Source organism: Aythya ferina (assembly GCF_964211825.1).
Source record: "Aythya ferina genome assembly, chromosome: 19".
Taxonomy (NCBI): Eukaryota; Metazoa; Chordata; class Aves; order Anseriformes; family Anatidae; genus Aythya; species Aythya ferina.
The window spans coordinates 3,384,191-3,411,194 of record NC_140309.1 but is presented as its reverse complement, the minus strand read 5'-3'; the positions used below and the strand labels follow the sequence as shown (position 1 = coordinate 3,411,194).

The 27,004-nt window shown below is 41.3% G+C and overlaps 1 protein-coding gene across 8 annotated transcripts in view; it reads left to right on the top strand.

Annotated features, from left to right (window-relative positions):
* AUTS2 (activator of transcription and developmental regulator AUTS2) overlaps positions 1-27,004 on the top strand; it is a 763,900-nt gene that overhangs the window by 323,191 nt on the left and 413,705 nt on the right. For all 8 annotated transcript variants that reach the window (XM_084493462.1, XM_084493458.1, XM_084493461.1 and 5 more), the window contains 2 exons: positions 13,189-13,290; positions 21,202-21,237. In XM_084493462.1, coding sequence (XP_084349588.1) covers positions 13,189-13,290; positions 21,202-21,237 — 138 coding nt within the window. The remainder of the gene's footprint in view (positions 1-13,188; positions 13,291-21,201; positions 21,238-27,004) is intronic.

The window sequence follows — 27,004 nt, the reverse complement described above, 5'->3', positions numbered from 1 at the left end:
GGGTCATTTTAAAGCCCAAATATTTCAAAGCATGGCAAGGCTTCCAAGTAGGTCCATCAGTGCAGAGCTTTATCTTTCTTCATTTCCAATTATTTACAACTATTTTTCATTTTGTTAGGATGGAGTTTGGGGAGAATTGGCAGTTTTGGGACATTTTTTGTGCGTAAGTGTGTTTTAGGTATTTGTTTTTTTTTTTTTTTTTTTTTTTAATTTTAATCACGTAGATGAACAAGAGTAGGCTTTTTACAGGTCATGATTCAGCTGATAAGATAAATTTAAGCAAGTGCTTAAGTCCTGTCTTGTGGGGAGTCCAGAGCATGTATGTTCTATGCACAGCTCTACATTGTGAAGAGCACAATTTATAATGCGTTTTGTAATGCTTTCTATATGTGACTTAAGTGTGAAAATTTATTCAGCGTGTCTAAACATTACTTAGAGAACCATTAGCATATCTTTTGGAGTGATTTTTGACCTTTTCCTGAATAAGCACTTTAAAATTATTAAATGCTAGGATGCGGATTAATTCAGCTAACCATAATTTGATAGTAGTCCCGTGTTATAGGTTTGTTGTTTTTTTTTTTCACTTGCCTTGAAAGAATAACAAAGTTCTTCTTACCTAGTATATGACTGTTTTCAAGGTGGGTAAGTTTAATATGGTATTAAAGCATATGAAAGAGAAGTTAAATTGTTTTTAATCAGTATAAGGTAGACAAATTATCTAGGAAGTCAGCATAGTGGACGCCCAGTTCTCTTCAATGGATTCTGCATTCCCTAAATCAGTGGAAATGTTCCTCTTGATTTCAGTGGGCACTGGATCTTGCCCCAGTTCCTTGCCTTTCTGTTGAGGCTGCCAATGGAGGGACTAATACCTCTAGCTGGCAGAACGATTTTCCAGAAAACAAAGCTGGTTTTGGACTTTGGCTGAGGCATCTGGCTTATGAAATCTATCAAACATTAAATCACCTTTGGTCACTGTTGACAAGGGACAGACTCCATGATGTACCAGGAGATTTTTTGACATTTGCCAATATGAGAACTCATAATTTCAATTGGCAAAAGTAATCTAAGGTGACAGCATAGTGCTGCAATATATTTTGTTATTTCTTGGGATGAGAAGAGAGGTAAGCAGAAAAAAACAACTGTAAATATAAAACAAAGCAAAAAAAAATGAACTGGTATTGTTAGGAGTTCTAAGACATTCTGAATTTGTCAAAGTAGCTGCAGCTCTTGTGTCTAGAGCAAACAAGGTTTAAGTCATGAAGTCAAAGTGGTTTAAGGAAGTGCTCCTTCAGCGATCCTTTTCCTGGTAGTGCCTGAGGACAGTCCCTGCTGCCCCTTCCAACGTTTTTGCCTCCCATGTACCAAACCAAAGGATTCACCTGGGCTAGATACAACCCAGGAAAAGAAGAAGAAAATAATCTGGTCATTTCTAACCTGGCTGAGATCCCTGCAAAGCCCGACCCAGGGAGCCTCAGAGGTGTGGGAAAAGCAGGCTGTAGCGGATGGGTAACAGCAGGGATGGGCTCTTGGAGCAGAAAAGGTGCTGTGAAACTACAGCCTCGGGTACAGAAAAATTGTGACTTGCTAGTGCCAAACAGGCCAGTGTTACAGAGCAGCACCCAGGAGCACTGGCAATCTGTGTGCAGCCTGAAACGCTAAAATATCTTATTTTTTCAAAGAGCTTCCCTCCAAAGAGGGTGGAGCACACAACACAAAGGTTCCTGTAAGTGGCAGCTTGCCATCTATCAGAAGCTAATCCAGATTTAAACAACTTAAACAACAGTTCCTCCCTTTGCTTTTCTCCTGAGTTATTTGTGATGACTAGCTTCTCTTCATCTCTAAACTCATCTCCACATCAATGACAGCTGCTAATGAATTCAGATGGTTCATTCCCATCCCTTCTGTGCTTCTTCAAATAGATTTTCTTTGCCAGATACTTCAGCTCCCCTTTCCTGCTAACAAATTGGTACTGAGGTATATTATTATGACTTTTGCTTCTATCATTCAAGCAAGGAGAAAATACAATACGCATAGACATGAGTTATATGTCAAAAATGCTTTTACTCTTCCCTCTCCGTTCCATCACATTATTAAATTATAGAGAAATGCTATCATAATAGCCTCTTGGCCAAGTCACAGAGAGCAGAGTTATGGTTCCCTTGATAAATTGCAAAACATTATTAAGTTTTGCTCTCTGGGCTGAGAGTATTGGCATAAAAGGACATCAACCACAGTCATATTGGTCTTGATTGCTGCTTAATTGCTGCTTGTTTGTGTTAGAGATCATGTGGTTTGATTGATCTTGCCCCGCTTTTGTCATTATAGTTACAACTTCCTAGTTTTCTCCTTGTACAGAGACCACAGCATGACTTTTAAATCTTGAATAATTTATATGACTGGGCAGTTAAACGGCTTAAAATAGTATTATATTTTTAAGCCGATAGCTCAACCTTCAAATCATTATTTATGCAACCAAGTTATTAAATATTTATTCTGGGCTTATATCGAACTATGAAATAACAGGGCTTTTTTTAAGTAAACAGTGGCAAACAACTTGAGGTCCATCCATGAATACTGATATTTCCTCCTTTGAGTCATTTATTTGCTCCTGTAACGTTAGCTGGGTGTCAGTTCAGTGGTCTACACTGAGGGGAAAAAAAGGATGGCGATACCTGTGGCTTAGTTCAGGTGAGCGAGCAGTGTCACTTCAGTCTTTTTCAGGCTCTGTTTGTGGAGCTGCAGTACTGTTAAACTTGTTGACCTGGCCTGCTTGCTTTTTGTTCCATCATGTGATTTGTTTTATCTTCTTAGATACTTAGGTATTTTTCCAGTAGGTGATACGTTTCAAAGTCAACCAGAGGCCAAGCAGAGTCCTTACGGAGTTGGATGTCAGTGGCCTTGGGCTGAATGGGATAGCATTTCTGTTTACCTCTCCCACAAATTCAGAGTGAAGGCAGGGTTTTTTTCTGCTGCTTTCCTACCTCACCTGTCCTTGCTGTACAAAAGAAATGAGGGCTCCTCAGAGATGTAGGGCTGAGGTGGGACAGACTCCCCGAATCCATAGGCCAGACCTGCTACTGAAGCAAGAGGTGGTAATGGTCTAACAAGAAGGATCTGGAAAGCCATCCTTCAGGTTGCCAAGAGCTCTGAAAAAGGCTTTCCTCAGCCACAGTGCTGGGGTAGAGCTGTCAGCTTGGTTCTCTTTCATATGAGCAAGCTTAAAGGCAACCACAAACCCCATCCCCGGTGGATGCCCTTGCAGTGAACACCTCTGTGCACTGCTCCTGGTGGCATACATGTATGCCCAGGACTTGAGCCTGGGCAACTGTGTTAACAGGTCACATCTTTGCCCATGGAACTAAAATCTGCTTGCGGGACATACAGAACAGGAGCTTAAGCTGAATAAGATGTAGGACTTGTGCCGTATGTGGATCAGTCTGTGAGTACAGGTGTCCATGCAGGCAGGAATTGGCACTAGAGCAGCTGTGCTCCAGAGGTGGTTTTTAGCAGTACAAAGGGATGTTTTCCTGACACAGAAGCAACGGAGAGCCCTGGAAATCTGAGGGGGGATACAAATGAACTCAGCAGAGGGACTGAGTAAATATCAAGAAGGACAAATCGATTCTACCCCAATGGCCACGGCTTTGGCTGCCTCCGAGCAGACCAGCTGGGCTCTCGTTCTTTATCCTCCTCTTTGTACCCTGCGAGACTGGGCTATGGAAGCTGCTTGGGGAGATTGATTGGTACAATGGAGTGCTTTGCAAGGTGTAATTTTAAAGGCTGTATTTCTCACTGTGCAACCATCAAAATGCAAAGGGTCAGAAGAAGCCTATATTTTTTTGCAATTCAGCTTTTAAAGTGTGCAAGAAATACGCTTCATTTGTTGCAATTGCCAACAGCTTGCTGTTTCATACCATTCTTAACAGGAGCTGGGGAACAGAGCAAGTCTGTTACACTTTATATGTTGTATAATGTATGTATGATTCTGAGGTGTGATGAGTTTATGCCAAATTTATCTTTGATTTCTGCATAAACAGCACAGAAAAAAAAATGATGGGCTGCATTCCCTTTGTAACTTAGATAAAATAGAGCTACAGAGCTACTTCAAGGTACCTTCTGTGTGCTATATATCTAAGGTTGCCCAAGCATATAATGAAGGAGAAGAGGATCTGGAAATAAATGCCCGTTCTCTTTATCCCCCACCCCCGCTCTGGCAAGGATGCTATTTATTCTTAGCCGTTGTGGCTTCTGCTGTTGCTGCTGCAAGCAGATCCCAGTCACTTGGTGTTTCTGTAATAACAATGCTAGATAGCCAAATTCTCCCTGGGAGAAGTGGGGTGTAGCTATTTCTTCCATGAGGATCTCCCCCATTCACGGCAGCAGAGGATGAGTTCCTCTGCTCCGATGTATTGAGCAAGTGCAGCAGCAGACTCTGGATCAGCTCAAAGGCAGCAGGAAATGACTGTCAGTGCTTTAGTATAAGTAAGTTAGACACCCTTGTTCTGTATCATGGAGCTAATTAGGTAATTGTTTATAGTTACTTATTCAAGTTCTATTAGATTTGGATTTGTTGTCAACAGGAAATAGGAAAAATACATGTGTTTATTCTTAGTTTTCTTAAAAAGAATTTTTGAACAAGAAATTACTTTCTATTCTCAGTAGTGACAAGGAAGAAACAAAAGATAAAATCTTTACTTTGTTGGTCTACCTCCCTTTACCACACAAATATGCAAAATAAACTAGCTTCATCTTCTGCTAAGGATGTCATATCCCAGGGCGATGGCATGTAGGCCCTGATTCTTGGTGGCTGTGCATTGGTTGTTGTAAGATTAAATATCAAGACATGCACAGAGAGCCTCTCCAAATGTTTTATTGTATCTCTCAGGTAACAAGATTTTTCTTCCCCGGTGTGAAAAATGTCTTTGTATTAATATTGTTCAGAGTGCACACTCGGTGTGAATTCTTTTTTCATATTTACTGCCTAAACTTGTGCATTGTAAATATTCTTCCTCCTCATTATCTCACCTCTGATTTGCTTTCCTTGTACTGCTCCTTTGTTTAGCTATTCAGACAGAAGTCGTGGCAGTGAACGTAGCTTTGCTGGAAATGCAGTGTAGAGGTCTTGCTCCAGACCTACGGCTGCCATGTTAAACCACCTGTAAAGCTTTGGGTGACGTGTAAGTGCTGTGTAAGTAGTATTAGTCTAACTTGTGTCAGTAGCAGGATAGATTTAAAGGAAAGTATTTAAATGAAAACTGTTAATCATTATTTAAATCACAAGTAACAAGCCTGGATTTACATTGTTGTTTTTTATTTTTTTCTTGCTAAGCAGCTCTCCGTTTATTTGTTTTCATACAGCCAGATTTGTTCTCAGTCATTGATAAAGTGTTTTCTTTGTAATCAAATACTCAGTCCTGCATGAAATCTGCTGCTGTTCTTTTCTGACTAATAGAAGGCATTTCAGGGGTTTGGGTTTGGCAGGGACCAGCTTCTTAGGCTGTGCTTGTGCCATACTCACAAAGTGGATGTTCCTACCTGTGGGACTGTGTGCTGCGGGCCAGGGAGCTGTGACCTGTGTGTGAAACCTCAGTGGACCAGGAAAGTTAAAGACGTTTTCTTCTTTGTTCTAGATATCATATAAAAAGCAGCACCCTTCAACTGAACAACATTTAACTCATCACCCGTTAATCCGCTGATGTTATACTTCTGATTTTTATAATCAGTTGTTTTGTAGTTTAGAATCAGTCATGTTTCAATGTGAATTTTGAAATGAAACAGTAAACAGATTTTGAGGTGAAAGCTATGTTTGAGTGCAAAATAATGCAACAGTACGTATTTTAATTTCCCGCTTGTTTTTCTGCCCTAATGAGTGGGTGGGGGATAGTGGGAACTGCAGTTAGGTTTTGCTTCCCAAAGCATGTAAAAACTGGACTCCCTGGAGCACGTGGTCACCCTGACATTGGAATAAACAAGTGGGTAAAACCGAGCAGGGAGTCAATGGGTCAGCTCCACGGCGGGGTGCTGGAGGTGCTCCCTGTGCTCAGGCGACACATCACCTTCAAAGGCATCTGATGCTACCAGGCGCAAGCAGTCCATCCCCTCCTGGACCCCCAACCTCACACAGGTGTCTGGCGGTGCCCACTGCTCTGGCTCCCTCCCCAGCAGGTGGTTAGTGCAGCCAGCACGGTGCAACATTGCTCCCTGCAACCATGGGTCCTCTCTTGCCCCCCAGCACCCTCTCTCCTGCTTTATGTGCCACAAGCCAGGCTCCTCCTCTTCCAAGCCCTGAAGGACCACCGATAGATTCATGATAAATCATGCTGAGACTGTCCAAGCTGCTAACAAAGACCTTAGTGAGTGCAGCTGGGCTTACCCTGCACAGGCAGCAGAATTGGCTGTTGTCCTCTGGCCTTTGGCCACCCAGAGCAGCAGGCAGCCGTGGGCAACTGCCTGATGTGCTGGTGCTTCTGCCTTCATCCACGTGTGCCGCATTCGGGTAGAAGTTTGTGATTCCCAGTAGTGACAAAAATTTGCATGTTCACAGCCTGGCTTGAGTCTAGGCTGCTGGGGAAAGCCCAGAGAGCAAAATGCAAGTAAACTCGGTGTAAGAAGGAGCATATAGAAATGTCCTCGTATGTGTAGGCTGTCAGTGTGGTCAGGACAAACTTCTGCTGTGGGTCTGGGATGGGACTGCTCCTGTTGAGGCTTTCTGGAGTCAGGAAACATCGCTAATGGAGAAGTGACAAGCCTGTTCACTTTTCTAGCTAATCTGAGCTAGAAAATATATTCATCCAGGTGGGAGCTGGATCAGACCAGTTTTGGACTATCTTGCCCTTGCAAAAGCTGTGTAAATAAAGAATGACAGGCAGAACTGAAAGCATAATTCCCCTCCTGCAGTAGGGTTATGCCATCCCTTGGAGAGCAGGTGTCCTCTTCCTCTAGGGCTCTGGTAACGGCTTAGTTTGCTGGCTGCGCTATAATTCGGAGAAGTGTTAGTATTCATAACTTTAAAGTATAATGTAGTGAAATAATCCTTTAATTCCATATGGTGTGGAAACTCAGGCGCCTCAAAACTATACCATAGCTTGGATTTACTGCTGCCAAATGGTATGGAGTTTTAAATTAAAATATATTAAGAAAAAAAAAAAAAAAAAAAAAGCTGAGAAGAGCCACATTAGGGTGTTTTTGACATGATATATAAGCTCTGTGAAAAAGGCTTTTGCTAAATTCTCCATAGGTTTATTTTCCTTTTTGTTATGTGCTAACCAGGCACCGCTACTATGGAATTATCTAAAGTGGCTTAGGGATCCAGCAAAGCAAACTGCAGTCCTGAGAGGATGATGCTCCCTGTAGCTTGGTGCTCAGCTGCCCTTTTATTCCTCCTTATGCCTCTTAACATGATCGACTATCTCTCTCCTTCATTCTTTTCCGTTCTGAGACAAAAGGCAACAGAGTGCCGTGTTGTTATGGGTTATCTTTAGGAGTGTTTTATGGCTTACATCCCCCATCCCTTCCTCATTTCACAGAAATGTCTGACAAATATAGTAACAATAGCACTTTTCTTGGAGATCTATCCTCTATCCTACTCATAAGCCTGTACATTTAGGTCTACTTCACCCTGTGACTTTGAATGCCAGTATGAAGAGCAACAGAGAGCTTCTTCCCCTGGACACAGATGCATATTCAGTTTACACTTTTGCTGTCACAAAACAGGGCTGAGTATTTTACTGGTGCAAAAATAGTTCTGTAAGATTTCAAGTCACTTGAAAATCTCCCCATGCCCTGAAACAAGACTCTTAATTATCAGTTTCATGCTGATGTTTTTGCATTTATTTCAATTTATTAATCACTGTATCAATGTCTGGCCAGTTTCTTTGTGATCTTTAGGCCAGAGGTAGTCTCTCTATTTTTTCTTCATCAAGCAGTCACTGCCAGTGTCACTAGTTTATACATCTTCTTCTCCCATCCCAGTGCTATCTCAGATACCCTCTGAAGTCATTACCCCCTTTGCAGCAGTTGCAGCTCAGTACCCGTTTTGCGTCGCTCTGCAGGGCAGCGCAGGGTGATAGGTGCTCAGTGGTTCAAGTCAGTGCATGAGCAGCTGCCTGCTTGCCCGAGCTGTGGGGAGGCATTAAAACTGTCTGGGTGTTAACCCTGGCTAGGAATTTACCCTGGCTAGGTGTTAACCCTGGCTAGGGGCTGCTGCGTGCCCACCGCTCTGCTCCCCCTCCTCAACAGGGCAGGGGGAGAAGGTGCAAAAGCTTGGGGGTCGAAATAAAGACAGGGAGATCACTGACCAATGACCACCACAAGCAAAGCAAACTTGACTTGTGGAAAACTAATTCAATGTGTTGCCAATTAAAACACATTTGGATAGTGGGAAGCCAATTAAACCATGTTGCTTCCCTGGCTTTCCCCGCCAAGCAGTGCAGAGGTTGGGGAATGGGGGCTGGGGTCAACCCATGACAGTTCCTTGCTGCTGCTCCTTGTTCCTCACAGCTTCCCTGTGGGTCCTTCCGACAGTTCCTTGAGGAAGAAGCGGCTGCACCACGGGCTCTCCACAGGCCCTGGTTTCTTCAGGTGATGCCCCCACTCTCCCCCGCTGTCTCTGGGCTGTGGTGGAATCTCAGCCCTGGTGCACCTCCTGCTCTGACCTGGGTGCTCACAGGACTCCCTCTCACTTTTATTTCCTCCCACTCCTCATTTTTTTCGTGTTGTTTTCTGCCCATTCTTAAATACATTTTCACAGAGGTGCCGCAGGTGTCACTGACTGGCTCAGCAGTGGCTGTGGTGGGGCTGCCTCAGCGCCGGCTGGAGCCAGGCCTGGCCTCTCCTCACAGCAGGCCCTGCTGCCCCGCTGGCACCCAGGCTCCAGAAGACTTGTGGCCGTACACAAGGGAGGAGTGAAACCCCAGGTGTGTGGGGGTGGTTTTAGGGTGTTTTTTGTTTGTTCGTTCTTTTCCTCTATGCATGCACTCTGGCAGTGGAGCCCCCTCCCCATTAGAAACGGTTGTTGGTACCCCCGTAGTCCCCAGAGCTGTGAGTGCCACGGGGCCCAATTGTGTGCTGTGTACTCTGCAGTCAGCTCCTGGGAAACTGTCCCTGCTAAAAGAAAAAAAAGAAAAACAAAAACAAAAACACTTGAAATAGACCAGTTTGGGAGAGTAAGGAAGACATACAGTTATTTTAACTTTCTAGAGAGGGCCTCAGGTATGGGGAGAGGGATTCAGAAATAAAACCTGCTGCTGAGTTCCAGCCCCGCACTTCAGCCAGCAGCAATCCTTCCACATTGTTTTTGTGGTGTTTTTTTTTTTTTTTTTTTTCCTTTTCCTTTCTTACTTATAATAGAAAAAATGCAGTTATCCAGTTATGCTTGACTTTCAGTATCATCCATCAGGCATTACAAACTAATAGGTTCTGTAGTGAGGTAAAAGCTTTCCAGAAATACGATGTGATGATGCTGAGAATTTCCAAAAAATCCTGGAAAAGTTGTGAAGATGTAGGTGTTCACCGGGGTCCTAGCCCCGTGCCTTCCCGTGTGGGCAAGCAGGCTCAGGTTCCTGGTTCTCACTTTGCTGCCTGTATATATATCTATCTTCCGTGCCCAGGGAGACCTTGCGGAGTTCTTTGCGAGCCAGCAGTGCCCTGTGTGTTCAGAGTTTTAGATCTAGTAAACCCTCTATTTCCTCTTCATGAGACCCATATGAGATCCTAACGTGTGGATAAATTCATTCCCACTGAAAGCATGGAGCCAAACTTGCTTTTTGCTGTCCTTCTTTGTTCTTGGCTCAGTGCAAATATGGAAGAGCAACGTCTGTGTTAATATGGGAGAGTCCTCGAGGCGCTTGTGTGGACATCATGGGAGAGCTGTGCTGGCTTTGCTTTTTTCACGGGGCACCCTGACAAGAATGATACAGGAGCAAGAGTTGTGAATGTAGCACTTCAAATATCTTCCAAGCAGGAAAATTTGCATTTTCTCGGGGAAGCTCCTTTTAGGGATCCTGTGTGCTGCAGAGCAATGCACCATGTCCCTGCAGTGTAACTGAAAATCCGGTCTCTTATTTGCAGACCTTTTCTAGCAGTGCTGTGTTATTCCAGCATCACTTCGAGTGGCTGAATGTTTGTGAGTAGACTGAAATGAACCATTGCCTTTCCACATTAAGTGTTCTCATGTGCGTTTGTGTGTAACTTTAAGTTCTTCAAGAAGACAATGGGCACATTTCCATGCTTTTTTTTTTTTTTTTTTTTTTTTTAATTTAGCACAGATTGATGGGTTTTGGAATAAAATGTAAACCCTCAACAGTTTGGCGTATGGAGTAACTCAGGAAAAAAAGAAAGGAAAATATGGAAAGCTTATAAATCTGAACTTGGACTTACTTCTGAGTTTTCTGTCTGGTCTATGCAGTTAACTTTGTTCCTACAGAGTTTGAAACTTGGGTATCTCAGTCGTATTCTCTTATTCCTTGTAAATTGTGTCCAAAAGAATAGCACCTGCTGGGTGTCTCTTCTCTTTGTAAATAGCTAGAATTCACAATGTCACAAGTATGAAAAAAGAGTTATGATTAGTTTAAAACAAACAAAAAACCCTAATGCATGACAATTTTGCATGAAATAAATTGAAGTTCTAAAAAAAAAAAAAAAAAAAAGACTGCAAAAAATTATTCAGGCCCCAGTTACAGTAACAGTTTTTCCATCACTGTGTGTTTGTTGACAAAAGACTGAGTCAGGGAAATTTGATCCCTTTTCCTTTGGCTGGTTAAATTTTAAATCTGGGACCATAAAATTACGGTACACGGTGGTCCTAGATAAAATCTGCGAGTTACATATGAAGTATTAGACTTCTTGAATATGTTATCCTCCCCTCCACCTCCAAAAAATATTACCTAAATCCGTTACATCTGTCTGATAAACCGTTCTATTTGAAATAAAAACCTTTTTACTTGAGATTTTCTGGCTGAGCTGTGGAATATTTAGTTTATTTATGAAATTGTGTTTGATAAAGAACTTACAGTTCTTATGTTACATTTTCTTTGAGTTGAGAGTATACCAGTGCTTTTTTTTTTTTTCCAGTTGTGCTCATGCATTAGAACTCATTTGTTTGTCTAAGCCCTTAGTTTCTTAGTTTTATGTATTTTCTTTTACATTTTTTTTGACTGATAGGGAACACACAGAACTGCCCTTTTTACCCAGTATAGATGTTTGCCAAACATTTGACCTTCTCACTCCTGAAGGAGGAGGTATAGGGTTTGGGTAGTTTTCCTGGGTTTCCTGCAGATTCTCCACTCTTTTGAGCATCTGTTGTGGCTTTCCGGCTCCCATCTGAGCTTTGCTGCCCTTCAGTTCCCACTGGCTTATCTTTCAAGTAACTCTTGCTTGGATAGTGTCAAGGGAATATCATCCTGGTCAAGGGAATATCATCCTGTTCTTACTGTCATCACACCTGTGCTTGTGGAGATGCCACAGGCCTGGGAATGGAAACCCCAAAGGACAACCAGTTGTTTTCTGTGGCATCGAGCGACCAAGGCACAGAGTACCAGGAAAGGACGAGGGTCTTAGTTTAATGAATGAAACCTATTGGAAGAAGTAACATAAAAGAATATCAATCAACTATACTTGTTGAACCTTTGCCTCTTGTTTTTATTTTGTTGTTTCTTTTTTTCCTTACCAAAGCAGGGACTAAGGGATGAAGGTGAAGCAGTGCACATGCCAAATATGCAAGTTTGCTCTTGCTCAGCTGACTGCAGTGCAAGGGAGAAACCGATAATAAGCATGGGGTTGAGGGTTCTTTGTGCATTCCTGTAGTGTACCTGGGAGAAAGGAGCAGCGTGTAAGCAGTTGTGAATGTGTCTGGGCTATATTGAATAGAAGTGCGCATCTTGTGCCTATAAAAGAGAATGCGTGGCAATTTTTGTGTCCTTGTGCAGCATGTTTTTGGGCAAACTGGAATAAAATGATAAGAGAGAGAAGGAAGAGGGGGAAAAGATGGTGGAGAGAGTTCATGGAGAAAGAACTTTTGCTCACCAGTCATGAAATGGAGATGAGTGTGATTTCCTATTTATTTTCTGTCAAATAGAAATTACTGTGAATTTATTAGCAGTTGGGATAAGTTATGGAAGTTCTTTGGTATTTGCTTTAAGAACGTTGGTAAGCGTGCCGGGTGTCTCATAAAATACTTCATTAGATATGTCACCAAGTATTTTCTCTGCATCTGTCTCTGCTGCCAGTGTTTATTCATGATTTAAAATCTAAATTTCTAAAATTGACTTTTTGCCAGTATTAACACCTGGAGTAAACAGTTTTCACAGAAACGCAACAAGGTGTCAACAAAGCTTAAGCCATATTTTAATATATTGAAGCAAAACATAGGGAAAGTTACATTAAAAGAAATATATACAGTTTCAGCACTGCAGTAGACGTAGTTCATACCTTCTTGCTGTGTTTGTGGGCTTGTGTATAATGTACGTATGTGCTAGATGTTTGTTTTAGTACGCTGCTGTTCTAACACGTTGGCCTGCACAGCCTGCAGTGTGAGGGAAAGCTTATGCAATTGTTCTCAATTGTCCTGAAAATATGGTTTATATATTTTTTATCTTTATATATTACCATGCCAGTAAAGTTCATTAACAGTGTTTGAAAGGCAAAAAAAACCTCATTACATGATAAATAGATGATGATGTTTTATGAACACAGGGGTTAGCCAGGAAGTTGTTATGGTACCAGACAATGTTAGGGGCTAGTCCAGCACTGGCCGTTCTCTTCTCTTGGAAAATTTCCATTGATCTTAAACCCTCAATATTCCTACACTGTGATAAGGAGGGGATTGATCCCACATGTGCTTTGTTGTGATGGTAACTTGGTAAGAATAAATTGAGTAGTGTAAAAGTTCCCAAAATGAAAGTCTTAAACTGTGGTCTCCTTGGGATCTGAATGTTGCTTCTCTCTCCCCTGGCCTGCTCATGAGCTGTGTGCCCGTAAGATTGCTCTGCTCTCAGCCTTCGTGGTCTCCCTGAGGTCCTGCCTTGGCACCGAGGCTGCATGGTGCCAGTGGTAGCCTTGCAAGTGCCATGAAAATGCTGCTTTGTGTAGCCATGGGCCTGGGTTAAAGAATAGTAGACAAGGGAACTTAATCTCAACAAGGCTAAACTCTTGCTTTCTCTGTTTGTTTGTTTTTTTTTATCTTTCTTACAGCTCAAGCCAGGTCAAAACAGTTGCCGAGACAGCGACAGTGAAAGTGCCAGTGGGGAATCGAAAGGTTTCCATCGAAGTAGCTCTCGGGAAAGACTCAGTGACGTAAGTAAAGCAGCCAAATACCGTTCTGATTAACCCCAGTGTAGTTTTCTGAGGGGCATAAATTGTAACAGGATTTAGTCTCTAGTTTGTTGCTAAAATCCCCTTCCCTTTCAGGGATGAAAGGGGAAGAAGCAACTTAAGTCTCCTGCTTCAGTTCAGTAAAATTCTTAAAGTTTGGTACAATGTCCAACGGTGTGAAAATGCTCATTCATTTTGAAACAGTTGAAGGCCATTCAATGAAGTTTAAATGCTCTATGTAGTTGAGAAATGAGATGGCCTCTTTTCTCCCCCAGAAGGGGAAGAATATATTTCTCTTTGGGGTAAGCTCTGTCTTTATGGAAAGTATTAGGGTATCTAGAGACTCAGATAACTAATATCTATTGAATTGATATAACATGGCCAACAATAGCATAAGCTCTGCCTTTATTGCTCTACCTAAACTATGGAAGGTCCTAAGATGGCAGCTCTGCAGAGAATGTTTTTCTCTAGTGAAGCATGCGGACCATTCACTGAATGACACGAGCTGTTCTGACATGAATAAATACAGATACCTATCTGTTGCTGCAATTAGATTATTATTTATTACGTGTACCATCACAATCCTTGAGTGTTTTAATCATGGCTCTGAGTCCTCTGTGCTGCAGTGTTTTACAGCACAGAAAATAATGACATCTCCTGTCCCAAAAGAGCATGAGTATCTAAAGTGGGGATTTTGTAGGTCAGATCCTTTGCTGGTAAAAGCATAACTACATCGGTCAGACTAATTTGTATCAGCCAGCAATCTGGCCCTACTTTTAACTAACCCACATTTTGGAAATGGGGATTTTATCGATAGCATGTCCATGTAGATTTGGATGACAGATACCAGATGGTGTCCTCTGTAGGCCAGCACAATAAAACTGAATTGAGCAGATTTTAAAAGCAATACCTTTGTAAAGAATATGTTTCGTTTTGTGAATTTAAGCCTGGAGGCACACAGCTAGCCATTTTTGCTGAGTTGTGCATATTGCTGGAACAGACACCTGGTTTTCTCTGTGAAGGTGTAAAATCTGTTGCGCTCTTTCCTCTTCCCTTTGTCACATTGTTTTAGGGGCCCATTCCTCCCCTGGAGCCATCCTTTATGGGTACCTTGAGTTAGACACTTCAGAGCCTACCCTTCACAGCAGTCAGGCGAGGGCAGTCTCAGTGCTGTAAGATATCTTTGGAAGAGGAGAGTGAAACCAGAGGAGGTAGTAAGTAAAAGCTTGGTACAGGTCGCAGTGGATGGCAGCTGACCATCAACCTGTCACCATTGCTGTTGTAGCTTGCTCCGAGCCCTCTGACAGCTTAGAAGCCACTGCAATGAACTTCACAACTGCAGAGCACCTTCCAGCAAAAAGTTCACCACTCCTTACAAACATGGTTTTAATTTAGTCTTGTCATTCCCTTGCAATATAGTGCGTGGAGAGCTCTGAGGCTTACTCGTGCTTCCCGGCAGCTCACAGCATTGCAGTGCCAGACTTGGCAGTGAGAACAGAGTCCTGGTTCCCCTTCTACCAATCCAATAAATTTTTTTTCTCATGCTTTTACAAGACTTTACCTTTGTCTTGGCACTATGGCAAGTTAACAGGAAGTCAACAGCAAATATAACTTGCCTAGTGCACCCAAGAGAGGACACAGGGATTTACAGGTTGCTGAAAAGCAACATTATTCAAATATATGTGGAAATGCATGTTTTAAAGTCAAGTTATGTATAATTTACGTTTTGCTTAATAAGTAAGTTCCTTTATGCTTTGATAACTCACTGCAACACAAGCATGTCTTTCTGTGGCCTGCTGTTGCCAGTTCAGCTGAGATTTTACAAGCATTCATGAGGTGCTGTCTTCTTGCATAGGTCTGTGGTGGCCTTCTGCCTATCCCAGATCCTTCCAGTTAAGAAAAGTAAATACTGTTCTGCATTTCTGTCTTTTCCAAAGACAAACATCCTGCTTTATTAAATGACAGGGCCATACAAAGTGGTAGTGATGCTTCTGCTTTCAGCTATAGGTGAATCCATCTTGAAATTGCTTGTAGGTGCAAGGAAGCATTAATAGCATAATAAGGTTATTTTAAAAACTATCTTTTGAAGAAAGTATCTATCAAAATATCTTTTGATATTTTAGAATACTAGCTTTTTAATGGTTACTGTCCAGAAGAAAAGACTATGTTCTTTCTGAAGACCCCGATTTTAACACTGTTCAGAAGAAATGCACAGAAAGTTGTGTATTCAACAGAAGATTGAACAAAAATATAAAATACTGCAGGTAGATTAGCCCTGAGGTCAGAAAGTAGAGGTCAGAAAGTAGATTTTGGACTTGAAATATGATGAATCTCCAGTGCTGTAGCCCCACAGCATTGTAAGATTAAACATGGCTACTGCATGGAAATATGTATAATGAATGAAGTGCATATACTCTGGGTGGATGATCAATTTTCAAATCCCTAGTTGTAAGTAAGCTGTTGAAACAGAAATGTTAGCTTCATGAGCTTTAATGTGGAGCCTAAGTGATAGCTTAGTGACAGATGCAGAACGAGGGAGATAGTATAATGAATATCCAGTTGCAAACTGACATGTCAGTGGCTTCATTCCCTCTCCTGTCAGATATCTTTCAACTCTGCATATTGTAAATGTACCTATAGTCCTTGGGTAACAGAGATTGATGCCAAGTGTGTTTACAAGGGATAACTCTTCTCCAGGCTAATGAGATCCAAGCAGGTAATTTGCAGCATTTTAGAGAGAGGTGGTCTAAAATGAAAAGAAGATAATTCAATGAAAAGACCATGTTAAACAGGAGGCTTTTCTCATAATGAGGCTTGAAATAGCATCAGACAGGAGGAAGAGGAATATCCTATGTTCTTGTCAGATGCAATGCAGTGCAACTGATTTCCATCAAGTCCTTTCTCTTCATCCTGCACACGTGTACAGAGGCAGATAAACACTCCCCTCCCTTCTGTGAGAGAACATAATTAGCAGGCAACTTGACCTCTTCTAGATTAGGGATAACAATTGCTCAAATGCTCCATTGCAAGCATTTGCCAGTCCCCTAATACATCTCCCTGTCTGAATTTCATAAATCCATTTCTTCCTGCCTTTCTCCCCTATATAGTATTTTTTGGAATGACAACTTGTTTTTTCCTTTATGGGCAGAGGTAGCTCCAGGGGCCTAAAAGAGAAATTGGAGAGCTGCTCCGTCTTTATATATAGGGTGCTGTAGTCAATTTAATCTCATCAAAATCTTGCCAGTAGTAGAATTCATTTTGTTGAGATTTTGCTTGGAGACAAGATGGCAGCACTTTCTCTTTTCCTCAGCTTGGAGCTCAGTCAACTTGTTTTCCTTCCCTTTCTGTATGTATTTATTTTTAATTGAATCTTCCCACTTTGGAGTACGTGAGGTACCTTTTAGCCATGTTTTACAAAGCAGCCAAGAGATTACTTGATGAAAATGTGAGAATTACAGCAAACCTGGATCCTAAATGCACAGAATATTTGGGGGTTCAGCCCAGCATTGTGCTAATAAAATACAAACCCCAAAACTGGTTTCTTTGCTTCATGTTCCTGAATTCCTGCTCTGTCACAGATCTGAAGCTCATGCTTTCCTGACAAGCCTTGCTCATCAGTTTGGCAGTGGCGATGCAGGGGCAGTGGAAGCCCACCCAGACAAGAGGGCAGACAAGCTGCTCTGGGTGCCCTCAGCCCTGCCGGAGTTGGCAGCAGCTCTCAGCGATGGGTGGTAAAAGCCCTCGCATTTGGTCATTGGCTGGGAGGCAGCGCATGTCTCCTGCACGACAGGAGTGTGGACTGCCTGGCCTCTGCTTGCTCTTGCTGAGAATAACTTAATAGCATTGGCATTTTTCTGTCTGGAATGTTGCTCCAGTTCTGAGTAAGAAGTGGGACAGGGATGTTTCTTTTTTTTTCTGATGACACCATTTATCCCCAGCAGGAAAAGTCTCGTGCTCTCAGCAAAGCTCACACATTCTTTCAAGAGAACTCCTCCTTCCCTGGTGCTTTGTAGCTGTGTGCTCCTACCACATTGTGTATTTTACACTTGAGGAAAGGTTACAATGAGGTATCGAATCAGAAGTAAGTCCCAGGGTGCCCTGCCCACAGGTCTGTTGCTGTCTGCCTCAGGATGAAAGGTCTTCACACCCCCAGCAGTGTAAGCCTCTGGACAACTCATGGTTTCTGCCTCAAATCCGAGACGTGCAATTCCCTGCCTCCCATTCCTCCCACCTGTGCGCTAAGCCCAAAGAAAGACGAATTGAGAAACAGACTTTGGGTTATGTGCTCTGAAATCCTTAGCACTTCTCCTCCAGAATATCCCCGGTAATCTTGGCTGTATCTAAAGTGGAATAAGACCAGCAAAGCTCAGTGTGTGTTTGTGTGTGTGTGCGCCAGAAGCTGATCAGCTGCAGCGGCTGCTTCTTTGTGTGGGTGTGAGGGTGTGTATGTGTGTTTGTGTGTCTAAGGTTGGGTGCTTAAATGCTTTGTTGCATTATGTTAATTCCTCGGCAATGCAATCAAATTCATGTCGTAATTAAAGCTGTCAGTTGGAAGGCAAGCCAATCGCCAAGAAAACACAGCATAACAAATGAAGTGAAATGATTCTGCGTGTAGCTATACAATGCTTCGCCAGGCATGAAATTAAATAAGTAATTTGATGTTGACATCAGAAATTGAAATGATACCCACTGTTCCTTCATTCAGTCAGACCTGCATAAACAATAGCCAGAACAAATATGTACAACACAGCCTTTCTCCCCACCCAGCTCCCCAAGTAATGCACAATATATATGCAAAATGGGTATAACTGTGCCTTCCAAGACCTCAAGGATGTAATTTTCTTTGGTACACAGTAAACTAATGCTTACATGAGGGTTACTGCATTTTTGCTCCTAGGCCAAAAGTTCTTCTCTTTAAGAAGGAAAAAAAAATTGGAAAAGAGACGAAGGAAAATAACAAAACCAAAATCCTGTTAATTTTAAGCAAGTGGCTTGCATTTTGCTGATGGGCACCTGATGCAGGCTTCTGCTAGTGGTTGTGTGAATATCAAATGGTATATCTAATGTCTAATTTTGCAAAGGGGGAAAGTGAAACCATTACCTCTATTATAGGCACACTTTATATAAGAGATGTAGAACCACCCAGTGCAGGATCACGACTCAGCATGGGCTTGTAAAGATGCTGCATACACAGTATCAAATTCACCAGTTGGTACCAAGGCTGGGCACTGGGTAGTAGGATCCTTTCGCTATTGGGAGTTATCAAAAAGGTGAGAAGCTACCTTCTTGCATAGCCCTTGCTTCAGCCTATATGCTCTGTCAACACACAGTTCACAACACAGCTAACTTAGTCATTCATGCATGTGCAATGCAGTCTTTTGTAGCTACTTAAAGTAAAAAGAGTATGCAAACTGTACTATCCATATGCAGCATGCAATTTGTGAAGGGCTGTGTTTCCATCAAGCAAAGTCAAACTCCCTGAAAATGCACAAAACTACTTCTTTTCAGCCAAAGTCATTTGACTGCTATGTTTCAACTGTCCTCTCATAGCCATTGCAGCATTGCTTTTGAAGGAATGGAAATATTCAGTGGGAAACTTTTTTTTTTTTGCTTTTTTTGTTTGTTTGTTTTGTTTTAATATTTAATCCTTCCAAAGCTTGGAATAAAAAGCAGACAAAAACTACACACAGATGCAGAATGCAAACTTTGGAGCTTTCAGCCTTTACCGTAAGTTTTAAAAGTTGTGAGTAAAGAGTGGGACTTGATCGGGATCCATACAATCCTCTCAACCTGGTGTTGCAGGCATCGGGGGCTCATGAAACACCGTACATGGCCCATGAGGGGCACTTTCTAGCCATGTGACGACTGAGGCTGTGGTGGTCACCTGGCTGTTCCCAGCTGCACGCTGATGATGATGAGGAGGAGCTTCTGGGGACATTGTCAGTGGGACCAGGCGCATCTTGCTGCCAGTGCTGTTGGCAGAGGGAGCTGGAGGCCCCAGAGGGGCAGGAGTGGGGCCAGAAGGACTCAGAACTCCGGTTGTCTGTACAGCTCCCCTTGTGCTCCTGCAACCAAAGCTGTGAACTGCAGGTCTTGAGTCCTTCTGGGATGCAGAGTATGGGATAGAGTATGGGGCAGGAACCACATACATTCCAAATTTCCATAGCAGTTTTGTTTGTTCATATAAGCTGTCCCAGCAGAGTTTGTTGATACTATGATGTTGGGACCCTTAAGACTTCCAAGATGATTTCCTCTTACTAAGTCTTTAATTTTTAATGGCTTAAAGCAGAAGGCCTTTCCCCATACGTACATAACCTTTCTAAACCTCTCTTTTTAGTAGTGCTTTGGTGAACACACAGTAATATTCTGATTATTTGCAATGAATATGGCTGTTAATTTTAAATTTCTTGGCACCATCTACTTCTGCTACACAGAATTCAGTAAAAAGAAAGAGTAAGCCCCTTTGGGGGGCTTATTTTCTTTTGTGTCAGTGCTTCACTCAGTGCTCAGAAGTAGAGAGAATGTACTGCTGGGGCTCCCTGCAATAGTGTGCCAGTTGGGCATCTTCCAGCAGCTTGCCAAGGCTGGTTGGGGCCCCTGTGTGGCTCCTGGTACTCACAGAGCTCTGTTGGTACTGAAGGCACGGCCGTGGTAAGGAACTGACACACAAACGGAGCTGTAGGGGTTAAAGGCTGGTCATCTGGGCTTCCCACTGCTCACCCGAGAATTATCCCCTGCATTCTGCTTCCTCGTCCATTGACTGGCCTGGCTTGAAGTGTTTCAAGTGCTAGGGCCATAGCACCGGGAGCTGTTTGCCCTTTAATGTAACAGCCAGTGACCTGGATTAGGTCTGAGATGTTTAGGTCTCTCACCGTGGCTCTCAGAGAACCTGCTGCGTAATCCCCATTGCTTAGATGAAAAACTAATGAAACAAAACCCTTTATCTCCTTAATTCCTGTGAATGTGGAGGTTGTGATCATGTCCCACTTAAAATGAAAATCATGTCCCACTTAAAATGAATAGCGTGTCCCACTTAAAATGAATAGCATGATGCGTATTTTTTTAAGCATTTAAACCTTTTGATTATTTTCTAAGGTAGCAATATTAGTTTAATTATTTTTATGGTTTTGAGTTTTGAAATCTTTTTCACACTGTAGGTTTTTGTTTGTTTGTTTGTTTGTTTTTCTTTTATTTCTAAATCCTTGGTTTGTCAAACAATGTGGACATCCAAATGGGAAATCGTAGTGACTGTGTTCTCCAGGAAATGGTACATTGACTGAAGCGGCTTCTCTGTGCCCACGCGTTCTTTACATTTCAGACTACTAATTATGTTTACAAAATGTCTCATTTTAGAAAAGCACTATGTGTGTACTAACCAGGGCCTTTCGGGAATAAATTGGCAAACAGGTCATACACTGAAAAAGTCATCCAAACCCACCGGGCTTTTTGTTTTGAAGTCAGTCTATGTTTTTTTTCTTTTCCCCCTCCCGCCTGCCCCTTTGTGGCCACAAAGCTGAGTAGCTGGAGTCCAGGGCATTGAATGTCAGCATGTCAGGGAGGCTGGTTGATGAGTGTCTGTTTAGTCTCAGTGCAGGGCGAAATGCCATCATTAATTCATTACCCAGCTGCCTGTCAAATAAATTGGCAATTACGTCCACCGCAGAAGCTTGGAATTCAGTAAATAGCACGTTACCATCTCAGAGTCGTTGAGAGATGTAAAGGGAAAAATTAAGCAACACGGTGTTTGTTTCAGTAGCAGATGACAAGGGGCAGCACATTGGTACTGTGATGTAGTGATGAAAAGCTTGGAAGGGGCTGGTAATGAGCTATGTGGATTGGAACGTGTTAAAAACCATCACTGATTTTCCACTTTGTCTTTGTGTTTTATTGCAGAGCTCAGCTCCTTCCAGCTTGGGAACAGGCTACTTTGTAAGTGTATCTCAACTTTAACACGTGTCTCTGAACAGCATAGCATTATTTCTGAAACGAAAGTGCCTTATTATATGGAAACAAGCATAAATAACCAATCTCTGTCTGCCCAATAGGTTAACTTATCTTTTTCTATGTCTTCCTCCATGAATACATTGTAAGTAATGCTGCAGACATGGTGATCAGTGTTTTCCTGAACTAATCAGGTGTTATTAGTTACTACATAAATTCCAACAGATTTTAATTTACACAATTATAGCAAATAAAATGAACCATGGTCTTATCAGCTCTCTAATCTGAGATGGTAGGATCTTGATTTCCCTTTATACCAATTCTCATTGATTCATAAACTTTAAAAAGCCCAATATGGCAGTCTTGTCTTATCTCCCTTGTACCACAGTCCAGAGAACACGACACAGTGATTTCTACCTGTTGGTTAAAAGTCCCGTGCATCATCACAGGTGATCTAGGAATACACAGCTGTAGTTGTATTTATGCTAGATTCACATTTTACGTTGTGAGAATGGGATTGGTCCCTAACTGGATTAATAATTGATCTGTCTGTCTTTTTTGTTGTTGTTATTTATTTGCATGTCCTTTTATTGATTAACAGTTTGTATTTATATGTTTCTATGTGTTTATTCTCACATTTATCAATATGCATTCTACTTGCAGATAATTTTGTGAGTAAGAAATATTTTGCAGTCAATCTAGTGCACTCCTTATTTTCCTCCAAGATTTGTATTTAAAATGCTCATACTCCCTGAAACTTGTAACTTACACTGTGTTCTCCAAGCATGTCTTTTCTGCCTCCATAATATCTGTAGGAGAAACAGATTTTATATGTCCAAAAACAGGTGAGTAAAATGCAGCAAGACTTTTTCTGTAGCATTGTTCTGTATAGTTAATAGTATAATCAAAGACTGCTTTTATCTTTTCATCAAACTCTGGGGAAAAGAAAACTATGTAGTATTCAATTACATGATGAAAAAACTTTGTTGCTCTCTTGTCAGATTCCCAGAACATAATTGTCTTCTGTTAGTACATGGTGAAGTTTAGTCTTTTTTCAGAGGTCTGTGATCCTATAAGAAAGATATGGGATTAAACTGAGTAATGTGTGACCTCACATGAAAAGTGTAAAATGCAAGCACAGAAATTGCTTAATACGTGGAGAAATGCCATGTCCTGCTGGATTTACCCTGGACTTCAGCACAGACTATATATTCCTTCTCCTGCCAGTGGTAAGGTGTGAAGAGAGCATTACTGAGTGGAAAAGACGTGTTAGTTTTTCTAATTAGACCAAAGCCCATAGCAGTGTAAGGTAAGGTAAGCTGTGAAACAGGAAAAAAATGGTTTATTTTTTGTCAGCGCTTTCCCTGTTTTGTGTTGTGTCTATTTTTAAGAGGAAGGGTAGGAAGGGAAGAATATCAAATGGCTCAACATGTATCTTGCATTAAGATTAAAACTCTGTACTTAAGAGCAAATTGCTTTCCTTTGTCTGGGCGCTTGAAATTCAAATCATATGAACATATACAGAGATGCTCTGGAATGGGACAAATATAATATGGGATGAAAGGCTTTAACGTATATAAATAAATCTTTTTCTCCTTATAGTGGGAGCTGAATATGCATGTTTTAAAAACAATGTTTAGATTCATATTTAGGAAGCAGAGGTAACAGAAGAAAAGCCATCTGCTGTTCCTTGCACCATACTGTCTGTGGGTTGGTCCAGTAAAGTGAAAATCTGGAAGGTGTCAACATCCCCTATGCTCCAGCAAAAAGCTTGAAAGTTTCCAATTCCTACCAAGTTAGGAGTTTAGTAACAAGAAGAAGTTTAACATCTTCTTGTGCCAATATATTGGCACTTAAATTATCCTGATTTGGATCTGAGTAGGTGGGGGAGATGTCCCTTATTAGGTTCCATTAATGCAATACAGTTTCTTATGTATAGTCACTGGAAGAGGATTTCTTTAACTTCCTTTTTCCTTCTTCACTAATAGCCTGGTAATCAAAAAAGTCCTTCAGTAAAGCCACTTTTACACGTACCCAGTTTTGGATAAAACTTGAAGGGTTTTTCCTTCCTCTTCTTATTCTGAAAAGTTGTTTTTAGTATTATCTTGCTTATTGTTTTAAAAAAGTCCATACCCTTATTAACTTACATGGGACAAATAAAACCCAGATGTGTTTTGTGGTACCAGACAATGAGAAAAATGCTTCAGAATGATCCACTTAGCATGTGTTTCTGATAAAAGTAATTATTGTATTATCAAAGTGCAAAAGAATATGCGCTTGAATTGCCTTTTTGTCAAAGCTTTCAACTAGAGAAGACTGTTAGTTTTAGTGTTTAATGTTAACCCAGAACATCAAAACAAGGGACATTGGTTTCAAATGAAACAACAATAGTTTTTAGCTAAATAGACAACAATAAATCTTTTGCCTGTGGAAATTACCAATCAATATATGTTGTACTTTGGACTACAGAATATCGCATACTACAGCGCACCACAGCAAACACAGGCAGCCAGGTAAGTTAAAATGGACTGGTACCAGATTCACTGTCCAAGCACATCTACTACAGCAAGCAGAAACACAGGTAGAGGCAGGTTTTATTCTGAAATGAATGAATACTGAGGTATGAATAGTAGCCAATATTTGCTGTTTAAATCTAAGAATTAATGGAATCTTTTCCTTCTGTCTAGATCTGTACTTTAATCATCAGGGTTCATTACTGCTTTTACCCTTCTCAGTCTCCCTTCTCCAGGAGCATTGGCTTCTTGATAGAAGTACCTCTCCACCAGCACGTGCCTTTATGTTCTCTGCTGGGGAAAATCATCTTTTCTGAAAAGAGAGTACTCTGTAATTACTACTTAGGGAAGCAGACTGAGATGATGTATTTATCATGAAACCTATCGCCAATGTTGGCGGCAGAAGCAAATGTGTCTTGTATTAATGAAGTATTGCTATCTTTTCTGTCATTTGTTTCTTTTTTAAAGCTTGAATGAACCAGGAGTTGTACTTCTCTATTAGTTGCTCATTGACTTTGGAGTAGTAAGTATCCTTCATGTCAAATTTGTCCTGTTGCTTTGCAGCATTATTAGAAAAATAGCAGCTTTACATGGAAATTTTTGCACGAGGAATAAGAATTGTTTATATGAAACAAAAACGTGAACTAGTCACAACAATAAGATGTGAAGCTTCAGAGCTAGTTCATTTTTTTATTGGAGGGGAGAGGGGAGGCGGAATGCTTAAATCTAATACTTGAATTTGCTGATTTTGCTTTCATTCATGTAAGCAGGACTTACCTTAGTGTAATTACAGTAGGAGAGATGTAATTGGTGAGCAACCAACAGTGTATCTACCCTGTTCTGTACCTCATCATTTGTACTGTGGGCAGAAAGGGGAAAACATGTTCACTGGGGGACACTGGCTTTTCTCCCCCAGTATTTGGTAAGAATGAAGGGCTTGTACCTTTAGAGCATGTTACCTAGCATGTACAAAATGCAAATAATTCTTGTCAGACTTGGAATCTCCTTTACGGACTGCTTATGTGAGGCACTAGGGTTTGATGGAGAGTCATGTGCCTGCGGTGTGTGTGGATGCAGGCAGTGCATGGCACAGCAAAGCAAAAATTATTTTTGGATCCTTTCATTTTATAGAGAGCCTCCTGAGACCACTGAGTGTTTAAGGAAATGTTTATAAACCTGACGCTTCCCAGTAATACAAAATCATTTTTCTATTATCTGTATGATTGTTCTAACTTAAAAATTCATTATGCACTTCCAGTAGCAGTGAGGAAGGCTAAAATCTTACCTAGTGTTATGCTGTCACTAGGTAAGTTTTTGAATTGGGAAGATGGAGACTGGATTCTTATGTTTGTGTTTCCTCTGTGTTAGCTTCGTGAAAAATAAACATTAGAGGAAAAAGTTGCATGCTCTGGGGAGGGCATTCACGCTGCCAGCTTTGACAATCTACCTTCACTCTGCAGTCAATAGGGAGTGTTGGGAATCTCCATTAAGTGTTTCAGCCTAACTGGTAGGATCAGAACTGCCATTGATTAAACAGGCTTTCTAATTAGGTGCTTTCAGCAAAGTGGGACATGTGTGAGTAACCACTGAATGAGTGCTAATGATGCAAAGTTGTTGAGGACTTGTAAGTACCTCTCCATGTTTTCTTTAGTTAGGAGCAACCTATCTTCCACTTCATTCACAAGTGTTAAAATGTTCAGTAGATTTTGTTGAAAAGCCATTTTCACTGTTGCTGGAATCTGTTTCACCTGACTTGCCACTCATTGTCAGAGTGGACACTTTCCTGTCCTTTTTACGTATTATTAAATCAATAGCAAGGAAAGAACAGACAAAGTTGAAAGTCAGACCTAATATTCTAAGCCTTTTGCACTGGTCTAACGTTGTTTCCTGTGGTCCAGTTTATGATTGCTGCATGTAAAAATAAAGCATTTGGACATGCTGTTAATATTGGTGTGCCCTAAAAATTATAACTGTATACTTCCTGGAACATCTCCCAGTTGTCTTTGTTTTTTTGCATTGAAAATTATCATTGTCTATCATCAAAGGTAGATCAGGTACACTACAGCTCATTAAGAAGTCACATAAGTTAATTAGAACGTATTTAGAAAAAAACTTTCTAGCTTTAAAAAGTTACTTGAACTTAATTTATTTGAATTTTTAATATTGTTTAGCCATCTATGATTTTTTAAAGGTTGAGAGAGGTGTTTTAGAATGCAATTGGAGTTTGAGTAATAGTTAAAAGCTTTTTGTTTATCTGACTATGGAAATTGTTTTTTGCTAGTTTTCTTTCTGTATCTCCCACCCAGCCCAACTCACATTAAAGAAAGAACAGAAATCAAAACTGAAGTAACTTTGAGTTTTATTTTTAAATGACAAATCCATCTTCCAAGATAGTTAGGTTCATTTTTAGTTCCTGGCAACTTGTTTCTGTTTCTTGGATTGGTCTGCTTCTCACATCTTTGTGGCAGTTTCTGAAGGTTTTGTGGTTTCATTCAGTTGGTTGGTTGAGGGGGTGGGGAGGGGAATGGTGATTAGCAGTTTCCCTCCCCAAAAAAAGCACAGAGTTTGTGGATTTTCAAAATGGGTTAGAATTTGGTAATAAGCTGGTAACAGAAACAAGTCTGGGAGGTTGGAAGCAAGAAGGATGCTCCGGTGACACTTTTTTTACCAAATAATGGTCTTACTCCTCCTTAAAAATAAGGAATAAAAAATAAAAATATGATTTGCACATGGGCTGGTGACTCAGACAAACATAAACTGTGAGCATATTCCCAAAGGCTCTAGTTAATCAATTGCGCTATCCGATTTGGCCCTGAGTGGGTTCAGTTCAGCAGATGTCTGCGAAGTTACAGCACGCCGCTGGGACGCTGCATTGTGCAGTGTTGCGTTGTGTTACTCGGAGCTCTAAAAACTCATCCCAAGGCGAGTAAGTGGAGCACCAGCAGTATGAGGATAGGGACGATGGGGAACAAGTATTTGGCCTAGATAAGGCCAGCTATTTCACAGTACAGTAGGACTGATTTTCACCTAAGACATAGCCTACAGAAGAAACACAGACTGTTGTACCAGCACATGCTCTGGGCTCTCATTCTCAAATGCAGCCCTTAAACCAGTAGATTTCCTTCGTTGCCTGGTCTATATGCCCTGGCAGCAATGCTAAGTAGAATCTCTACCAGTGTTCTGGTTTCTAGAAGTGGTAGAATTGGTGGTGATGTTGACTCTTTTCAGGTAGGAGTGTGTTG